This window comes from Linepithema humile, chromosome 5 (assembly GCF_040581485.1).
Source record: "Linepithema humile isolate Giens D197 chromosome 5, Lhum_UNIL_v1.0, whole genome shotgun sequence".
Classification (NCBI taxonomy): Eukaryota; Metazoa; Arthropoda; class Insecta; order Hymenoptera; family Formicidae; genus Linepithema; species Linepithema humile.
This window is the reverse complement of record NC_090132.1, coordinates 19,606,952-19,627,361: the sequence shown is the minus strand read 5'-3', so window position 1 is coordinate 19,627,361 and position 20,410 is coordinate 19,606,952. Positions and strand designations below refer to the sequence as shown.

The window sequence follows — 20,410 nt, the reverse complement described above, 5'->3', positions numbered from 1 at the left end:
TGGTCTGCACTGAATTTATCTTCAATTAAGCTTATTTTATAAAAATAGGTTTTAAAGCCGGATATCGTAATATGTATAAAAATATCGAAATAGACTGCATATAACGGTTTTTACTTAAAATTCTATGAAATCGCAGGTCAATCATCGACTAAGCATCGATCATTCTCATACCGATTTCTCAATTAAAGAGAGAATTATCCAAGAAACATTTTGCTTCGCCTAGTTTGCATCGCCTGGTTTGCATCGCGAACTATTTTGAGAGATTCGGGCGCGCTGAGCTGGCCAATAGGAAGTCAAATTAGTATAAGGCTGCAGCGAATTCCGGACGATATCTCGGCGACCAAAAAGAAGGTGTCGTCCGTAATTACCAGATAGCCGATAATTAAAGCGCGACGAAAGGCAGGACGGCAAGAGGGTAGGAACGACGGGAACGTGGAATTTAAAAGTTAAATTGTGTTTCGCTCATGAATTATGCATTCGTGACGCAGCCTCCTCTGATTGCGCGGAAACTTTGATCTTCCGGATACATTGTATCGGTCACACAACCGTTAACTGGATGCATTTTTAATCGACAAGTACTACATACCATCCACAAAGAATTTTCCATTTATTCAATGCTTGACGCCCACGCCGGCCGGCTGGACCGCGTTTGCTTTCGAGCGATAAACGCGTGTCAGTTATTAATGTCGCAGGCCGACATTACAGAAACTCGTATGGAATACAACGACGAAAAGAGTCTCGTCATCGAGCCTTTGAAGAGCTTATTTACCCAGACGTGACGATTTTATAGATGCGGCTCGCGCGCAGACCGAATAAGGAACTAGTTGATGGTTATTCCGAGTCGCAATAACCAGAATAAATAAACAGTTTAATGAATATGTATCTTGCAATTAAGTCTTGCTACTAGAAGCGATCGGGGACCTCCTTAACGGGGTGTATTCATGTATAATTTGCAACAAGATGACTTTTTTTAACTGATTAAATTAGATTTTTACATAAACAATAATTAAACGAGACGTTAAATTAAAAAAAAATTATATAAAGTTAATAAATATTGTACATATAATTAAATAAAATCAAAATCTTAAACTATTGGAAATTGAAAACTTTCTGGTCTTAGAAAGTCCCATGAATTACATAAACAGACGAAACAGTGATGTAGATATAATAAAATATCAGAATCCTCTGATGACGAATTGCGGAAATAAACTTAATTAACTATTCAAACATTTCGAAGAGCATAAAACGCCGACGCTTATAGACGATGGTGAACTCAAATTATATTTAAACGGATTCCTCGGTGTGCTAACGGGTCGATGTTATTTTAGGACTCGTTAAAAAGGCGTTATTATCTTCTTCGTCGAAATCGTTAAATCTCGGGTTAAATGTATGGCCGACTATTCAGATGTAAAATAATAATGTCATTTATTATACCCGATTTATTTAACAAGGCGAAATGTTGTAGTGCATCATTCATTAACGATCATTTTTCCATAAATGATTTCTTAATTAATAATTTTACTGCTCAGTTTTGATTATAATTTATGTTTAATTAATCTTTTAATACGCATAGTGTTATAGAGCGCGCACATGTTCTAATTCACTGACTGAATTCAGAGAGATAATCCTTCCTAAACGGTTTTCTCTCTCAAAAATTTATTGCTAAGCGTTTTATATGCACTTTTTGGAGTTTAAAATTAATATTTTAACTATTACGAGTAAAATTTATATTAAAATAAAGTATACTTACGATAACTAAATACTAAAAAATAATTTTAATTGTTGATGCTAGCAATTCCATTATTGGTAATATTTATTATCTATATATTATATATAGTCAGAACATATGCAATTCTTTTCTTCTTCTCTTTCTAGAACATATTTAATGTCTGTAAAAGATAGTAAGGTAATTGACTAATAAATTGCCGTTAACGTCGTATAAAGTCAATTAATACTTTACAATTTGTATTACCAGCTCAACATGTCATTTAGTCGTCCATTACGGTTTAATTACATCACACTCGACATTCATCTCGCGTGTCCGATAAAAGTTTTTAATTATGATCCCTCGTACGCGTGTGTGCGTCTATCCGAATCAAGGTTATCAATTATCCGTCGTCATCGTTTTATTGCGAACCGGCAGACAAATTTTTCCCACAAATGCAGCCGATAAATCGCACGCTGGACAGCTGACTAAACGAGGATCAACGGACGTTGTCGTTACATTATCTTGCATTATCGATATGTACAAGCTACTCGCTTTGCAACTATGCGATCAGGGCACTGCCACGTGTGCGTGCAACGCAGACAATATTGCGTACACGCATCGTGAATTCCAGCCAATTGGCATGCGTACGCGTCGCGCTCCGTTCGAGTATCACACTACTGCAAGTGGAATCTTGTCGCATTTGAAAATATTTCCCACATCGACAAACTTAGAATGTAGCTTTGAAAAATTAAGAAAAAATTGATATTATAGTCAATGATGTGTAAGGAATTATCACAATAATGATCACCTCTTTTTATCCAAATTCAAATAATTTTGATCAAAGAAATTTTGTGCGATTAAATTAGATAAAACAACCATGCCCAGGCTTTTTATAAAAAAATCTATATAAAATATCTTAAAACACGTGTATCCGCTCAAATATACATGTATATCCAAACTGTACGTAAAAGCAAAATAAGTAAAATTTAAAACTGAACAGTTTTGGAAAAGCTACAGAGCTCGGAGAGTTCATTTTCGAACGACATTGTGAAATGCAGTCGTGGAATATTCAGTCGCACTCAAGCATTGGTCTTTCACGAACGGGATGCAAATCGTAAAACCGCTTATGAGACCGAGGGTGTGATGCCGCACGAAAGAGAAGAAAACGAAGTGCGACGGAGGAGGTAAGCTGGGACGGAGCGCAGGAGTAGGGAAACGAAGGGGAGGGAAGTCGACGCGATTCCACCCACGAAAGGATGCATTAAACCTCGACAACGACGCGCATACAAGCTCGCGCGAGCGTCGTGAAAGCGCGATTTAACGTCTCCGATCCACCGCCGATCGACGCCCGGATCTGGGCACCTGAGAGCGATGAATCGAACACGATTATCGATGCATCGCGAATACACACCCGCCCCCGTCGCACTGTCGCCCGATAATAAATTCTCGACCTTCTCTGGATGAGGAGCAACGAAGGAGAAGAGATCTCGCCTCTTCGCTTTGCGAATGCTTATAAACGGTTTCACGGAAGAGGACTGCACCGGAGCGAAGCTCTTTTCGCTCAAGAACGTATACACGAGGTGGCGCTTCGTAAGGTTTGCATTAAACTTGAGAAGCGCATTCTTTGATGAACTCGGTCGTCAAATTTTCCTCACTTAATAATTGATTGCGTCCTTCCGCATCACTCTTGAATTTTCTACATTCAAATCGTGCTCCGATATTAAATATCTTGCTAATTATTATATAAATATAAAACGTAAAATTTAGTATTAAATATCGTAATTAAAGGTACAATTAAAAGTCTTGAAAAATAAAGTCTGCCAATAGTGAAATTTTCAAAGCTTAAATAAATAGTAAAATTTTCTTTAAGCTTTTCTGAAAAAAGTAGATTTTTAAAAAAAATTTCACAAATTTTTTTTTGTGTTTATATCGATGTTCTTTTTTAAATAATGTCGTTAGCTGGGAGACGGTTTTCGCGTTTCTCACAATATTGGAAGATATACTTCCTTAATTTCGTAGAATAGTTGTATTCTGTTATCTACTAAGCACAATGAGACACACGCGCGATACAAAGTTGAGCCCCGATTAAATGGACATCTAGGAAATGGGAGCCATTTCCGATATCGAAAAAGACGCGAGCTCGAGATTTCGGTGGCATTAGACGCGACACGAGCGTCGATTGAGCAGGAACGCATCTAAGGATCGCCTTTACTACGAGGCAGCTCGTTTCCGAACGTCTTTTCTCAGTGCTCACCAATAAACGGTCCGGTTGCTCCCTCTAGGACGCAAGTCGTTCCGACAAATGGAACTTCTCATCGAGAAAATTGCAATGGCAATCATAAAACGATACAAGAGAAAAATTGAGGTTCGTAACATTGTCGTCATTGACCTCTTATAAAATTCTTCTTAAAGCTAAATATGAATGTTTCGCGTTTGTCATACATGCTCCGGTTATATATTGAAAAAAAGTAACAGATTTTTTATTTAAGTAAAATTTGATTAAGAAAATTTGCAGCTTTGTGTAAAAAACGTAAAAAATATAGAGTCGCAAGGTGTACCTCATATTTATATATTTGTTAAATTAGTAAAAGAAGAATTCGTCTTTCCTTTGTTGTTATTAAGAGAGAAGATTAGATTAGATTATAAAAGTATTTAAAAAATACCTAGTAGTTTCAAAAAATCTCACTAATTTGTATCATTTATATTGTCTTCTTGCAATTTTATAAAGTTATTTAAGTTTGTTTTACGACAAAATGTTGATAAAATAAGGGGTAAAAGGATTCTTGCTGATCTCTTTTTGTGTTGCATAAAGCTGATGAATTCTGGAGCAACTTCCGTTGGCACTTAATATTATATAGACTTATCTGTCTCTCTCGATCTATCATAATATCGCGGCATATAACACGGGGGATATAAATCAAAGTTTTCGCATTCGCTCGCCGCCACAGGAAAACTTTAAGTTTCGCGCTTAATTTAAGTTTGCATATTACGCCCAGCAACAAAATATCTAATTAATTCTTGTAAAACTCGTGTCTGGAAGCATCGCCTCTCTTATCTGCCCATCGAGATGTATCATAAATAAAAAAATTTCATATTTAAGTATAATTTATTTTCCAACAATTACTTATCACTCGTTTATTTTACGGAAATCACGTAGTAAAATTATTATTATACATCGATTAATCTTTGTTGACGAGATTTATCTTTTTCCTACATTATTAAATTTTGTGCACGCATTAAATAAGTGATTAGTTATCGATAATTATGCAAATTTTTAGCTTCAACAATTTAAAAATCCGTATATAATTATTTATGTAATTTTGCGATTCACGCGACTTTATCTTTCCGCCGTTTGGGCAAAATTAATGCCTCGCACGTCGAAAGTTCAAGATTCGAAAATATCATTTCTTAAAGTAGCTTTTTGATCTGTATATACCCGATTTGAAAGCCAATCCGGGATTTATTTCCGTGAAATGCAAAAGATTGGTATTCATATCAGGGAACACACTTCGGGGGTAAGCGGCTTTCTGTGTAAGTAAGAATGGAGTAAGGTACTCACGTTAGCAGTGTCGTCAAGTTTCCGCTTCCACGCATCGCTACGTTCGATTAAAGCGTTCCACTGCTCCGAAAGTTTATTCACTTCGCGGCGAATGCTTCGCGTCAATTCACGCGCCTGCTCCTCGGCGCTTCTGTATCCTCTGGAATCGCCATCCAATTCTCTGCCTGCTGCAAAAAAAAAATAAACAAATAAAAGATAAGTCGTAGAGCGTTTCCTACGGTAAACCTAGAAAGTGTTATATTATATACAGGCTTTCGTTATTTCATTATACATTACTAAAAAATTTTTACGTATTTTTAAATGTTTGTTAAAAGCAGTGAGAACTTAAAATAATATTTCCAACTTATTTGTGTTTTAAAAAGATAACATCAGTTAGTAATGTTTGAAGAACTATTGGGTTATTATATCTAATGTAAAAGAAAAGATATTTGTGGCAAAGATGTGATCTTCCCGCCGCGATTCAACACGCTGATATTTATATACAAGCACATATTCACGAAAGACAAAAAAAAGAGATCGAATTGACCGAGTCGCGCAAAAATGTATCTTCTTCCTGATTTCTCAGCGCTGTCGATCGATAAATTTGCGCGGTCAGACGATTAAACGCGGATGCACAGGATGAATCGCGGCGAAGACCAGCTAGGGCAACATCGCGAACATAAATCAACATAACACGCGATAGATAGGAAGCCAACGACCAACGGCATATAGGTGCGGCATCGGCGTTATCAATGCTAAACATGCACATAAAAACTGTCCACTGCATGATACGATGCGTGATTCATAGGACAATTAATTCCCGGCGATAGGCCCGGATAGCTAGCTGGAGCTACGTCGGCTTCTAACGCTTCGTTACGTGGCCGGCACGGGTTTCTGGTTGGCGAAAAATAAAAAGATTCCTTGTGCGACTCAGTGAGCGCCGGTAATCCGCGCGCCACCTCTGCATTTTTACGGGTTTCCAGCGAGATACGCTCGGCAGTAAATCTCGCGATAAAGGTGCACTGATGATATTAAAAGATGGGAAAAACGATTCGCTTCAAGCGCGACATCAGGACGCGGCCGCAATTATCTTTCGTGTCACGTGGAATTGATCGATCAATCTAGGAAACGGCTAATGGATAACAAGTCGTCGCGGAAAAGCGCGGCGCACGTTCGCCGTGCGAGGAAAATGAAAATAGTTTGTTGCAAAAACTACACGCATATGTTACACTGTCCTGACGTACATGCGTGGAGAATTTCCGTGCACAAAACTTTGGCGATAATTAATAATTAACGTTATTGTTTTGATAATACAAATAATGAAGATTGCAAGTAGGAAGTTATTTTATAATTCTCTTTATAATTCTCGTTACAACTTTCCTTCGTCGAAAACTTTTTCAAATAAAAAGAGTGCGAAAAAATCAATTTGTTTCAATTGTAATTTTCCAAGTCACTGATTTTTCAAATAAATTTTCGTTAGACAAGATAAACCTCAAATATAATAACCTTCACATTTAGATTGTTTTCTAAGTTCCACAATGTTTCATCAATACTATTTTACACGTTTTACACGATAAAACGCCATTACAAACGCCAACGATTCTTTTTCCTTCTTGCAGATACCTTGATACTCGCTATCAAACTGTTATCCACGAACGGTGAAAGCTCACGGTACCAAAGAAAGCTTTTTATTTTGTATCTCCGGACGATTCGAGCTACCTCCGATAAGAAATGCGATCTAACGTTTTCTTTCTACGCTATCAGGTACCAATCTCTTCGCCGAGACCGACAGGTGAAATGGAACAGTCGAATCGGAAACGCGGCTTCTCCTCTATGCAAAAGGAGCGGTGGTGTTGAAAGCTGAGCGACCGCGGAAAACAACAAGACAGATCGAACAAAAAAGGACGTCCCCCGAAAACTGTTTGCGGCGAATTGAATTAGGCGACCGTGCTCCTCATCGCTAAGCCATCTATTCAACAGTTGACGCTCTACTTTCCGGGCACGTACGCCACTAGTTTATCTAGCTCCCACTTTCTGACTTCCCATCCTCGTCGCCATCCGTATCCCCCGTGTGTCTCGCTAATTCTTTCTTCCTTCGCCACCAGATTCCCCAGGAAGTAGAAAGTAGGTGACGGCGGAAGTACGGCGGAGATTCTTTAGAAAATGGAGTGTAAACCTCACAGCTGTTATCGAGCAATACGAGTAAAAATCTAGAAGCTCAGATTTTTGGAATGCAAAATTTTCGGAGTTAATCATTTAATTCATCATTTGTCTGAAATATATGTATATACTGTTCGAAACGATTAAAAAATAATTTTTTTTAAAACCTTTACACATCTAAAGATGTTTAAAAAATTGTTCTCAATATTCATCGCTTGCGTTTGACTCAATTTAAAGAATTTTCGTTCTTTTTTTAATTTCTAATTGTTTAAAGTGATATAATCGAAGATTTCTGTCCTTGACAGATTATGACAGTATTAGAGAATTAAGTTACTCGGGGTATATTTTTAGCTACAAGGGCCGATATCAAAAAGAAGAAAATCGATTCCCGATTAACCATTTCCGTCTAATCAATCATTCATGATCAATTGTAGGAAGGAGCTTGATTGACGCGCACGTCTGGTAAGATGTATAGACTCTCGACTTCAATCCATAGGTATAACTACAGAATGTACGAAAGGCACAGAAATCTATGAACAGGAAACCTATTAAAAGTCTTCCTCTTTTTTTCCGGTATGACAGGATCTCATTCATCTTAATACAAAAAGCGTGTCAAAAAAAAAATGTACACAAAAAATCTCTCTTTTTATTTAATTATTTGACAGCCTGATTACTTTGTTACATTTAAAAATTATTTAAAAATAACGAAACCTTTGACGTTAATGAAACCGAAAGACGAAGTTCATCAATAAGTTTTGCGCAAGTTCACAATTTTGGCTGCACTTTGAATAGCCGAGAGCACCAGAGACTGTGGACGAACTTCGCGAATAATTCGTCTCGACGAATTCAACGTCGAGATTGTATAATCCAGCCTACAATACGGCGCGATGTTATTCCGTCAGAAATTTATCGACGTTGCGCGGTCGGGCCGGTTGCACCCGATGCCGCGCACGTTTCGTGAAACGTGACTTCCTACAGAATGAGCGAAACCGCGCGCGGTCGATGGCAAAGTTGCTCGCTCGTAGGAGCCACTCTCCATCGTTATCGGGATCAAATCCGTTGTACGCGAAGCGAAGCTATCGTTACGGTTATTCCGGAATCTTATGTCGAATATTACATGCGGCACTCTGAATGACAATGACCGTAGCTAACAGCATTGAGCATGTTTCTTGTATGTAGATGAAGCGATACGATGAGACGATGAGACAATTCGTCGGCAAGTAACAATTTGAGTAACGGGCAAGTAGTCGTTCTGTTAGTATCGTAAATATAACAATGACTTAATGTATCGTATATAACTTTAATAATAATATTAATATTTAATAAATAGCCATGTCACCCGTGAAATTTTATTATCATAAAATATCACGGGTGACATGACATTTTATCTCAAGAAATGATTGAATAAAATACGAGAAGTGTACTAAAAATATGACTGGATTTCTACTCTTCACATTTAGAAAATTAAAAAAAAATAAATATCGATGTATATTATATATATTTAAATAAAGATATTGATTTTATTAATTGTTAATGTTGAATGCAATTTAATCCCGCATTGAATCTCTATCGTATAGATAACACTAACATTAATAAACAGTGCGGATATACTTCGAAAGTAATTAAATCACATTTTGACAGAGACTAATGAATTTTTCGTCAAAACCAGCTTAAATTATTGTTGGTTGTTATAATTTTGCCTATCTGAATATTTGGCATCAATTGCGCAATATTCTGATAAACGATAATCATTATTACTAAGCCGATATGTTCATTCAAAACTCATCGAATAATTCCAATGAAGATTAACGAACAATTTGCACATCATTAATCGTGTATGCATATACTTACTAATAATCTATAAAAACCTCTTCCCGCTACTTCTCGTTATTAAAAAGTTATTTATTATGTAAAGATCGCAATAAAAACATTATATATTCCACACGCTTTCACATATTTCATAAATAATTGGTCATTTAAACGCAATCGATTGGCATATACGGAAAGTTTCGTTGCAACGGAAACTTTATAGTTATTCCGATTTTAATAATAATAGCCGACATCTGTGTTCAATAATGAACTATTCAAAAGTAAGTATTCTGTATTGACTGATTACGCAGGTTAAAAAGAGAAACGTGTTAGTGCTATTCCGCGTCGTACTTCCTCCGGGATTTCAGCGAGTTCTATGTACAAGTTTCCGGTTCTCCTCGGGGACGTCTCTTCTAAAATTTCCGTCTTCCATCGGCACTGATGTACTACGATATTCGTAACTCGATTGAGAACCCCACGTGATTTGCGACGAACTTGCGTTTACAAAGTCAAAGTTACTTTTTTTTTAACCAACTTAATACAAATAATTGTTCTCTCACAAAAATTAAATAAAAACATTATATTTATAAACTTGGAAAACTTTTAAAAAATAAAGCACAAATATGAAGAAATATGAAGGCTGACTTGCTTTCACATAGGTTTCTAGATTATTACGAAAAGAGAATGTGAATATATTAATTTCCTTTACATAAATACTTTCATAATGAGATTCTCAAAATGGTTTCAGCTTATAAGAGACTAAAAAATTAGCACTTCTATTCTTTAGTATTCAACAATATCTAGACTATATATTAAAAAATAATTGACCCGGTTGAAAAGCATAGAATTAGACGAAGAATCTAAAAAATCAATCTTTATTATGTTAAATTTATAATACTATTTAATACTAAAATTTCATTCATATTCAAAAATTTAATTAAAATGATTTAGAGCAAATCTCCACATGTTTGATCGCGAATGAATAAAAAAGTCGGATTTATCTTGATGTATTATTTAGTACTTTCCTTCATTTTTCCTGTTCTTATTCAATCAGGGACGACGCGATATGCATAAAACATCTCGTCTAAATTTCACGGCTTTCAGTATTGCCGACACAGAATGAAAACTGAAAAGTATATACAATACTTATAACTGGCTCTCGAAACCCTTCATATCGGTTCCCGATAGAGTCACGTTAACACTGCCGGCTGGAAGTTTTATCTCCGAGTCGAATACTTGAAATGATATTATGATACAATACATGATGCTGTACGAGAGAAAAGAATCGTTCACAATGGTTATATAAAAGACACCTGCGCAATTACACATGTTACATCACACAAAAGATCATTCACAATATAAATTGCAAAAAGAAAATTGTAAATAAAATTCAAAATAAAGTTAGCTTTATAATGTAAGTATTTTTAATAAAATATAGAATTTTTCTCGTATATTAAAACATATTTTTATCAATAAAATCAATAAGGATCATAAAAATTAATTCTCTGATTTCACACTAGAATCTAGATTTTATTGGTACATTTCAGTGTATATTTTAATTATGAAAGTTAGACTATTGAGTTAGACTGTTAATGGAAATTGTATTTTCTCTATTATGTGAGTGTGTCAATTATTTTGGTTCCTTTAATTGATAGCTAGAATTTCTAGTAAAAAGATAAAAAAAATTTAGAAAAAAGATAACTAAAGATGAGAAATATAAGAACGAAAAATTGAATTTGAACCACATCTTATGTGCGACGGAATATTTTTCTTCCTGTATTTTACATCACGATCCATCTGTTCATTATTTTTATGGTTGATTTCTGGTATATTATGTCTCATCGTAAATCCGTGAAATAAATAAAAATAATTCTCGCATTTCGCATTGAATATCTGCAGCTCAAATTTTTTTAATATTCGCGCTTTTGACTCGGTAGGATTACGTAAATGAAATATTCAAGCCGTCGCAGTTACGCGCTCCTTGCCCTTGCCGCGCTTGAAAAGAAACGACGATAAAGAATGAAGCTCGTTTCTGGTCTCGCGGGTTAGGCTGCTGAGCCAAAAAAAAAAAGAAAAAAAAGAAAGAAAACGCAAAATATTTCTCGGAATCTTCCAGTCTGGAAATCTCAGAACGAGCACAATCGGTAGTTGTTCTTGGATTCTTGCTCTCGGCACAAGTGGCGCGAAAATTCACGAACTCAAGAGAAAAGATGTGAATTATTAAAACACAATTCGTGAGTTTTTACGAAGGAATGCGAAAAGTATAATAAAATTTTTTACGATCAAATTAATACACTTTTAGTGCAATTCGCAAAAAATTTTGTTAATTTCAACAAAATATCGTATCAATAGCTTAAGAAAGAAATGTCAGAATTTTTTTTGATTGATTCAATACTTATATTTTTATGTTATAAAATTAATAATGTTATAAGCCCTGATAAAATATAAAACCTAATATAGTAAGCTATGAAGCCAAATGCTTGCTGTTCATGCTATGTTTTCTTTATTTTTATATATTGACATACATTTCGATTAATAGTCATAGGCAATAGTTTAATACATACCTCGATAATATTAAATAATAATAAATATTGGAGGATCAAATCTATTGCAACCAAACATCAAGAATTTGGCTTCATAGCTCACTCTAATATTAGGTTTCATATTTTTATGTTATATTTTTTGGAATATATTTTTTACATACATTGTAATAAAAAGAAATTGATTTCGAGTATTAATTGATAAGTGTATCCTCACAGATTCAAGATAACATCACTGAAAACTAGCAGTAGAAGGACAATGGAAGTAACAACTATGTATTCATTAATTAACTCTAAAGGCGATGGAAATAAAAAGAAGAAATACCCTGTGTTCTCTTCCAAACCGATAATTCGACGAGAGAGAGGCCTTTGCCTCCCTGCCGGTAATTGGTAAAAAAATTACGGATGCAAGAATGAAAGCGCAAATTGGTGGGATTGAAAAGTGCACTTAATTACTGTGCCCGCACTATTGGTGAACTCAGTCTTGCGTACCGCAAGAAGTGGTTTCACGGAACTAACGACGAATGTACTTGGCCGACTTTCTTTGTTCTTTAAAGAGATGTGTTCGTTCGCGCGAAATGGATGATATTGAATTTTGACGGTCTCATACGAAACTAATTTTAAAAAAACACAAGCTTAAAAGAATATCATAAAAAATATTCCAAGATTTATCATCAAAGATTTAAGATAATTACTATTTAGAAATAATATTTTGTTCGTGAAACATGATATATTCCTAAAAGCATTTCCAATAATTTTATTATTCTAGTATTTAATTCAAAGTCATATGGAACGTATTATAAAATTTTATTTCGTAAATAATTAATTATTTTGTCGATTATACTTTAGCGACGGTTTTATGAAATATAATATAATTATACTTATGGATATTAAATTGTTAACCGTAATTTAACGAGTAAAAATTCACAATTCACAATTTACGTGTAATTCGTAATTTACGTACCTTCGGAGTCTGAAGTGTCCGACAGCGGAGGCTCATTGGCGATGTACTGGCGGCCGCTCAGCAAATTGTTCTCCACGACCGGCCGTTTGTCCTCCAGCTGCCTCCTGAAGCCACGATGGTCGTCCTGCAAAGGAGACGCGTAAATCGTGAAACAAAAATAACGAGACAAGGAGCATCGGTGTCTGGTGCAGTGCCAGGTTTTCCCTTGGCGTCCAACTTTTCGCTGCTGCGCGAAGAGGCCTTAAGAGGTCAACTTCGACTAAATTCGTCTGTTTGCTATGATAAGTAGCTCAAAATCGTAGACGATGTCAGTGCCACGACATCGTCGTCGTAATACCGTTGCTTTCGACAGCATTGCGAAGAAATTCTATTATATTAACTAATTTAAAAGAAACATATTAAAATTTTTTTAAATATTACTACACAGATACAAAGAAAAATAATTATCCAAAATTCTTGTAATGTGCTTGATTTTTTTAGTCATAAACGTACTTGTCGAAATTAAACAATGAGAAAAAACATATCCATATGAAATCTTTGAATGAAATAATGAAATAACACGAGATTAAAATTAAATGGTAACACATCTTCACATTGGGGAGATGCAATACCATCAAATGCATTGCGGCGCAGGGACATCAACGTATGCATCCGTTATTGCGTTTGACAGGACGCTACAGCGGGGTTGAAAATTAGCTCGCTGCAGTCAACGAAAAAAAGTCGAGTGAGTAAAAAAGCACTCTTACGATATTGCACGCCTCCTAGTTAACGAGATTATCTCCCATCGTTCATGAAGTTAAGGGTTTGCTACGCGCAAGATGCTGCGAATTTTTTTTACGCTTTAAGACGCCCGGATAGTGTGTTTATTTAGCTTCTCTTTTTTTATATTATTCTGAAAAGAAAATTTATCGCAACCAAGCTGAATGCGGAGTAAAAAGTTTTTAACTATCGCACGAGTAGATAATTTTTAGAGATCATTTTCGTAGTCGTTAACATAAGCGAATAAATGTCGCTGATTTGATTTCAATTCACATTCAATATTTTATATACTTAATGCATATACGAAATCAATAATGCCTTAATATATAAAATTGCATCAAATTTTGACTATTTAGGACAGGTGCATCATGTCTACATATTCGTTCGTCATGAGTGTTTGTGAAAAATCTAAAATCACATTTTTGTCTATTAATTTATTTATTCTATGAGCTAATGTATAATATTAATACTTTAATTTTACAAATTTAAGTTTTTGTACATGTAAAATGTTAAGAAAATGGCAAATTGCCAAATATAATCCTGAATCATAATGTACAAATACTTAAACAGAGGCAATGCGTTCGCATTGTTAAAACTTGATTCAATTTTATGTATTAAAGCATTATTAATAACGCGTGTATATACATCAGATTAAGCGGCTTCACGTCTTGTTTTTCAACCTTGCGTTGATATTATTTCGTGTGATTTTTTTCCGTATTTTAATGCAAACTATGGTGGGCGTTGTATCATCGCTGGTAAAAAACAATTGTTTTTTTTAAGAATAAAATCACATATTTCTTTAGGAGCATGGATTCACTCATGCTTTTACAAATCGATTGGGAAAATAATGACATGATATAAAACTGTCTCAAAATAAATAAAAGCGTACATTATGTTATTGTTCTTGATTTAACCTATTTATTGTCATTGTGGCACATATACATGCCATTCTGATTTACGTTAGACAATTAAGGACGCCGATCAATTTTATTTTTGTAATTAATCAATGATACTTCACAAATTAGTTATCCGAGATAAATATTTATCTAGGCTTGTCAGATATATTATACTAAAGTCTCAATTTTCGAATAAAACTTCTTATATTTATTCACAAATAATGCGTGCGTACATCGTATTTCTAAAACGCTACTGTTATAATAATATTTGTTTACTATGTAACAATTAAAAATTGTCCAATTTATAAAGAAAAAAATAAATTTAGTGAGTTACTAACAGTATATTACAGCGTAGAAATATAAATGCATTAAATTTAATAACAAACTCTGAACCAACGCGATAATTTCCTTGTTTTAATATTTATTCTTTGCTCGCACTCCGAAAGATGCAGCTGAAATAACATGTAAAATTAATACAATTTTATCTCGAATAACAAGCTAAATATATCTACTCAACAAACTGTAATTTTAATTTATTCGTGGAAATATAAGATGAATATTGATATACTACCATGAAAATAAAAAACAAAATATAACGGAAGATTGTAAAAAATTAAGCTGTGTGAAGACGCATAGAGTAGGATAAAAAGAAGCGGAAGAGAGAAATTCGTAATCAGCGAATACAGAACTAACAAACAGAGTTGTCAAAATAATACTACGTATCGTTATTAATGATAAAACAATAAACTTCCAACATAAAAGACGTACATGCAGAACGTAGTTGTCGTTTTAATATTCGTCAATATAGCGCGTCAGCTAATAGCAATTCTTTTGTGCTCTTATATTGGCCGTATCAAAAAATTAATAATTAGATCTTTAATCTACGTTTAAATGTCACATAAAAATTATTTACATCGTGATTTGCATAATTATTTACTACCTCTTATTTAACAATGATAGAAAATTTAAGAAGAAGAAATCTAGCAGAAGATATAATCTGCTAGAAGATAAATTGATGAAGCACATTATATATATTGTTATAATAAATAGTCGGTTAAGTTTTTCTACACACAGAAGAGATTTCGTATCGGTCATTAATCATTCTTATATTTTTCTTCGCTTTTCATTTCGAAAAATGATGACGTAGCGCGCGATGAGTGATAGAATTCTCATTGCACGCGATTTTTATTTTTTCTTGCGCTCTCGTAATTCTCATTGTACAGTTTTCTCTTCCAAGGTTTTCTTCCGTTAGAAGGACTAGATCATTACTTTATGTAGATCATATTTTTCTTTTTTTTTACAAAAATGTAATTAATTATGATTCGTAGAATTAAAAATTTTACGGCAGCAATAAAAACGTTACAAATAAATTGATCGCATTCATGTTCTCGTTATAAATTACACGGAAATCTTCGCATGACATGTATTTAACCGCGGGTCAAGGCGTCAATAAAGAAATTAGAACGACTATATATCAGAATCGTGTATCCAATTAGATGTAAAACATTTTCTAATTGCTAGCAGCAAGACGGCGATTTCCCTTATCAATGAGGTTATCATTACGAGGGGTTAATTACGAGGTACATACAGCAACAATGCACTGATGTGTATCATGATAATGTATGAGCATCTGACACTAAGAATCTTCAGCATTTAACTGATGCCAGTGGTTCGTGCTATTATCATCCCCAGAGAGATAAATTGCTTCAAAACAATTTCATTATACGACTCCGTAGAGAAAAAAATCTTTTTAATCTCACATTTTGCGAAAATAACAAAATAACGGAGACATTAAACTTTATTATTTCAAAATAATTTTATTTTAGAATTCTACGAAAAAAATAAGTTGCTCTTTTCACATTCCATAACTGCATAACAAATGATAATTGTTTTAAGGTAAATGCATTGCATAATTTTACGGAGAAAATCTTTCCACCCTTCACTTTATACGCGCTGTGCATCAGAAAATAAACATTTAAACGTGGAGTAATCATTTCTCTGATCAATTTTAAATCAATTCCAAGGGTCGTGCTCATTAATCTCTTAAATTGACTTTCTTGATAAAAACATATCTTTTTTTTAATTTTCTATCCACGATCCGTCCACATGGACGAATCCTGTACTAATCGATGTTATATGATCTGTCAGAGGAAAACATTAAATGTTTCATGAGCTAAGAATGTCGACAGATCTCTTCGTAAATATTCGAGATATCTCTGCGCGACAAGAGACCCGAGTTTTTTTCCAAGCCGAAAGAAACACACCGACATAAATGCCGATGGTTGATACTCGGCCAGAGTGTTTCCCCAAAAAACAATTTCCGAACACGATTGTTCTCAGTGCGAAAAGTGAAAATTTCAATGGCAAGGTGAGACGAAAGTATCAATTGTTCGTGCTGCAGATGCGCCGAGGGAAAGATGAGATCCGCAAAAAACAGGCGTACACCCATTTAAAAAAAAATGTGCGCGTTTTACCGCAACCGTGTTCCAGACGTGAAATCGAAATCCATCGGGGTGTCGCGAATCGATATGTCTCTCGATCGGCCTTGCGTGAACGCGGTAGCGTCGGCAATTTTGATTTATCTGCTATATACGCGCGCGCGAAAAGCGCATACGTAAAACGTAGGCGCGCGTCCGTCGTCGTAAACGGCTCGTCGCCGGGGTTGTTACACAACGCCGTTTACAGCCGCGCGCGATTTTATGCGACGGCTGGAATCGATCGGCGCGCTCGCGGGCGAATAGAATTTTTAGGACGGCTCGCGTACGCTCACTGTAAGAGAAATGACCGTCGCGCTCGTTATACCATCGTAGCAACGGCAGCTAACTGCGCGCGATCGGCTTTCATTCCGATTGCGTGGACGCAATAAACGTTCTTCTAATTACGCGCCCCTCGTTTAGACTTCGATATAGAGATGGATAGTTTCGAATGCGATCACTTTGCCACATGTATTGCGAATTATTTCTAATTTTTATGCAGCAACATTGTGCACATTTATTTAAAAAAAATGTGTTTAATATGTATAAGCATTATTGTGACTAGAATGCAATTGACATAATAATAATTTATTGGGCCATTAAAATGTTTTCAACGCAAAAAGTTAAAAAAATATTAAATTCTACAAAAAATAAAAATATTAAATTCTGCAAAAAAAAAAAATATTTCTACAATAATAAATTATCCATGATAAATTAATTATTGATAAAAGCAACGCGGATAGAATTATCGTGTCATAAGCGTCGTGCTGTTATTGTTGTGCCATTAGTCAACGTTGCATACGTCGCACTTGCTCCTCTCTGGTTCATTAGTTGCCTGCAATTGGATTAATCTTGAAGTTCCCTTGAGATAATGTCATTTCCAGCAAAGGGAGGCTTATCTTCAGCTTGAGGGTGATTTGATTAATAGTACTCAATCTGTCCCGATTATTAAAATAATTCTTAGAAGCGACGTCAATCGCTACACTCGATAGCTCTTCAAATGTCACGACTTAGATCAGCATCGAGTGATTACTTCTATTATTATATCCGATACTTTCCGTTAATCTAATAAAGCAGCTTCTATTACAAAAGACGTAGGTGCAGAGCAGCTTCTATTGATAGCGAGTGCAATTTAACTGTGCCAGAAAGATGCTGTATTTTCAACGTCAACCGTTAATGAAATTAGTGACGTAATTAAAATCGCTCGGAGTGAGCGTTCTAGATTTTCGCACGAGAATATGTTTAGGATATCTGCGGAATTATTTAGAATCGATGCATATGCATGCGGGCGGATTTTATTAATTACCGGCGAGGCGTTTCAATTGAATTCACGTACATAATCAATTTACATAAACCGCATATACACTCGCACCTTTCCGATATGCGACGATGGCGTACCAAATTTCAAACAGCGGCGATAATCTCGCGACAAATCTCATGGACGATAATTACAGGAATGCCGTTCATTTATGAGTTCGCATATTGTTTCGCTAATGGATTTAAGAGATAGCTATTGACAATGAGAAGAGTACCAATGTTCGAAATAAATGGTCGGGTAAACTTAATTGAATCTGCAGACAAGTCGGATAAACAATTATGTCGTCGAATATGGTAACCTCGTGTTGTAGACTAAGAGTTTAAATTCCGTACTTGATGCGAATCTGAAGAAATGCAGAGAATGCATGTGCAACAGCTGCTGCTTTCGCGCCGTGCAAATCGCAAACAAATAAAGGTGGTTGCAACATAATTGCGAGCTTGAATCACTTTTCTAAAGTAAAATATTTAAATTTTATGCATAGCAAAATTAGAAAACCGTTGTTTTTTTTCTACTACAACAATAAAAATAATTGTTTGATTAAAGTATTATCTTACAATGTAATTTTTGACAGTTGCAATATTTTCTTGCAAATTCAAAATTTAATATCATAATATTTCAAAATCATTAAAAAATAATGATAATATTCTAAAGAAATAATGTTGAAATTGTACATCTAGAAAAAATAAAGAAAAATGTTTTTGAGAGTTAAAGAAACTATTTTTCCATTCTCTTCTAGTTTGTCCATTTTATTATTGTAACCGGTAAAAAATACAAAAAATGTATGCTGTTAAAATACGTGTTTTTTTGTTAAATATATAACTGAGATAAATTAATACATATGTATAATTTCTCTGTTGCTTTTTAAATCAACTATATTTACGAGAGATGCATCTGAAAGCATCGAATAAATATATAGTTCAGTGCCTTAAGCTTTCGCTTCACTAATCAAGGTTAATCAATATCAATTTCCCGTATTCTACGGCGCGACTGACAAATACACGCATAGAGTTAGCCGCATGATGACATCAATGATCTGGTCGAGAGACATGCAGCTTATCACTCCTGTACACTCGGATACTACCTGTATAGATGGCAAAGGCGCTTCTGCATGCCGGCAACATGCGTGCTCTAATCTGGATTAATCCGAACTAGTGCGCCTTTGTATGCTATCGTGCGAAGGATATTCACGCATAAATTGACGCAGCTACGTCAATGTGTATGTACAGATATGTCCAATTTGAGTGGGTATGCGAGTGTGAGTATGAGTGTGAGTATGAATGTGTGTGTGTGTGTGTGTGAGAGAGAGAGAGAGAGAGAGAGAGAGAGAGAGAGAGAGAGAGAGAAAATTATACATATTTAATGTTAAAAAAATAAGAAAAGCTTAGTAGAATTAAGAGTAATTTCGTAGCTTTGATACATTTAAAAAAAATTAATCAACGGTTTTAATACATCATAAGAAAAGTGGAGAATAACATTTATATTATATTAAAGATATCCCAAAATTAATAAATAATATTTTAATTAAATTAGATTTAATTAATCGGAAATTAATTTAATCGGTGGTGAATTTAAATGAAGCATTTAGCGAACAATTGACGCGAGAGCAGCAAAGTAATCGAGACGTGCACTTCCGCAAAGCGGAATACTCAAACGTGATGAGAATGCATAAATAACCAATCTGGTTGAACTGTCGTGTCTCACAGCGACAGTTGAACACTCGCTTGATAGAACATGAGCTTATGCGTAATTGCATTCTATGCGTCCAATCAGTTTCCGAGGCGGAAACTCGCAAGCCTCTCAAAGGACGGCTGTATGAAATCGATTTTAGGTACATAAGTCATATTCGGGTAACTCGGCTTGAATCCCGAAGTTCGAGGTTACCGCAAACCGAGGATGCTAAATGGAGTATGCCAGTCTCACGAAGATAACGAATACGCCGAGGAAAGTACTCGCAAACTTTTGCAGGTTTACACAAGCTAACTGAAGTTCAACGCAAAGCGGAACTTAAATAATCTATATGTAAGACGGTGGGAGAGACTTACCTGTTGTTTTTGCAGTGCAGCCACATCGCCGCAAACGGGTCCCAAGCCGGTGAGCTCTGTATCTTTCCTTATCACCCATTCGATGAGTTCGCGCAACGATAGCAGCAAAGCGTTCCAATGTTCCGTATTGCTCTCCAATCGGTTTCTGCACAGAAAAAACATACACGCTTTATATGACAAATATTTGATATCAAACGCTAAA

At 35.1% G+C, this 20,410-nt stretch overlaps 1 protein-coding gene across 15 annotated transcripts in view; it reads right to left on the bottom strand.

Annotated features, from left to right (window-relative positions):
* The window catches only part of Dys (Dystrophin), a 419,847-nt gene that overhangs the window by 53,093 nt on the left and 346,344 nt on the right, over window positions 1-20,410 (bottom strand). For 13 of the 15 annotated variants that reach the window (XM_067355317.1, XM_067355318.1, XM_067355328.1 and 10 more), the window contains 3 exons: window positions 20,209-20,353; window positions 12,720-12,843; window positions 5,268-5,434 (listed from right to left, as the gene is read on the bottom strand). In XM_067355317.1, coding sequence (XP_067211418.1) covers window positions 5,268-5,434; window positions 12,720-12,843; window positions 20,209-20,353 — 436 coding nt within the window. The remainder of the gene's footprint in view (window positions 1-5,267; window positions 5,435-12,719; window positions 12,844-20,208; window positions 20,354-20,410) is intronic. The other 2 variants (XM_067355319.1, XM_067355323.1) reach the window with 1 other exon arrangement.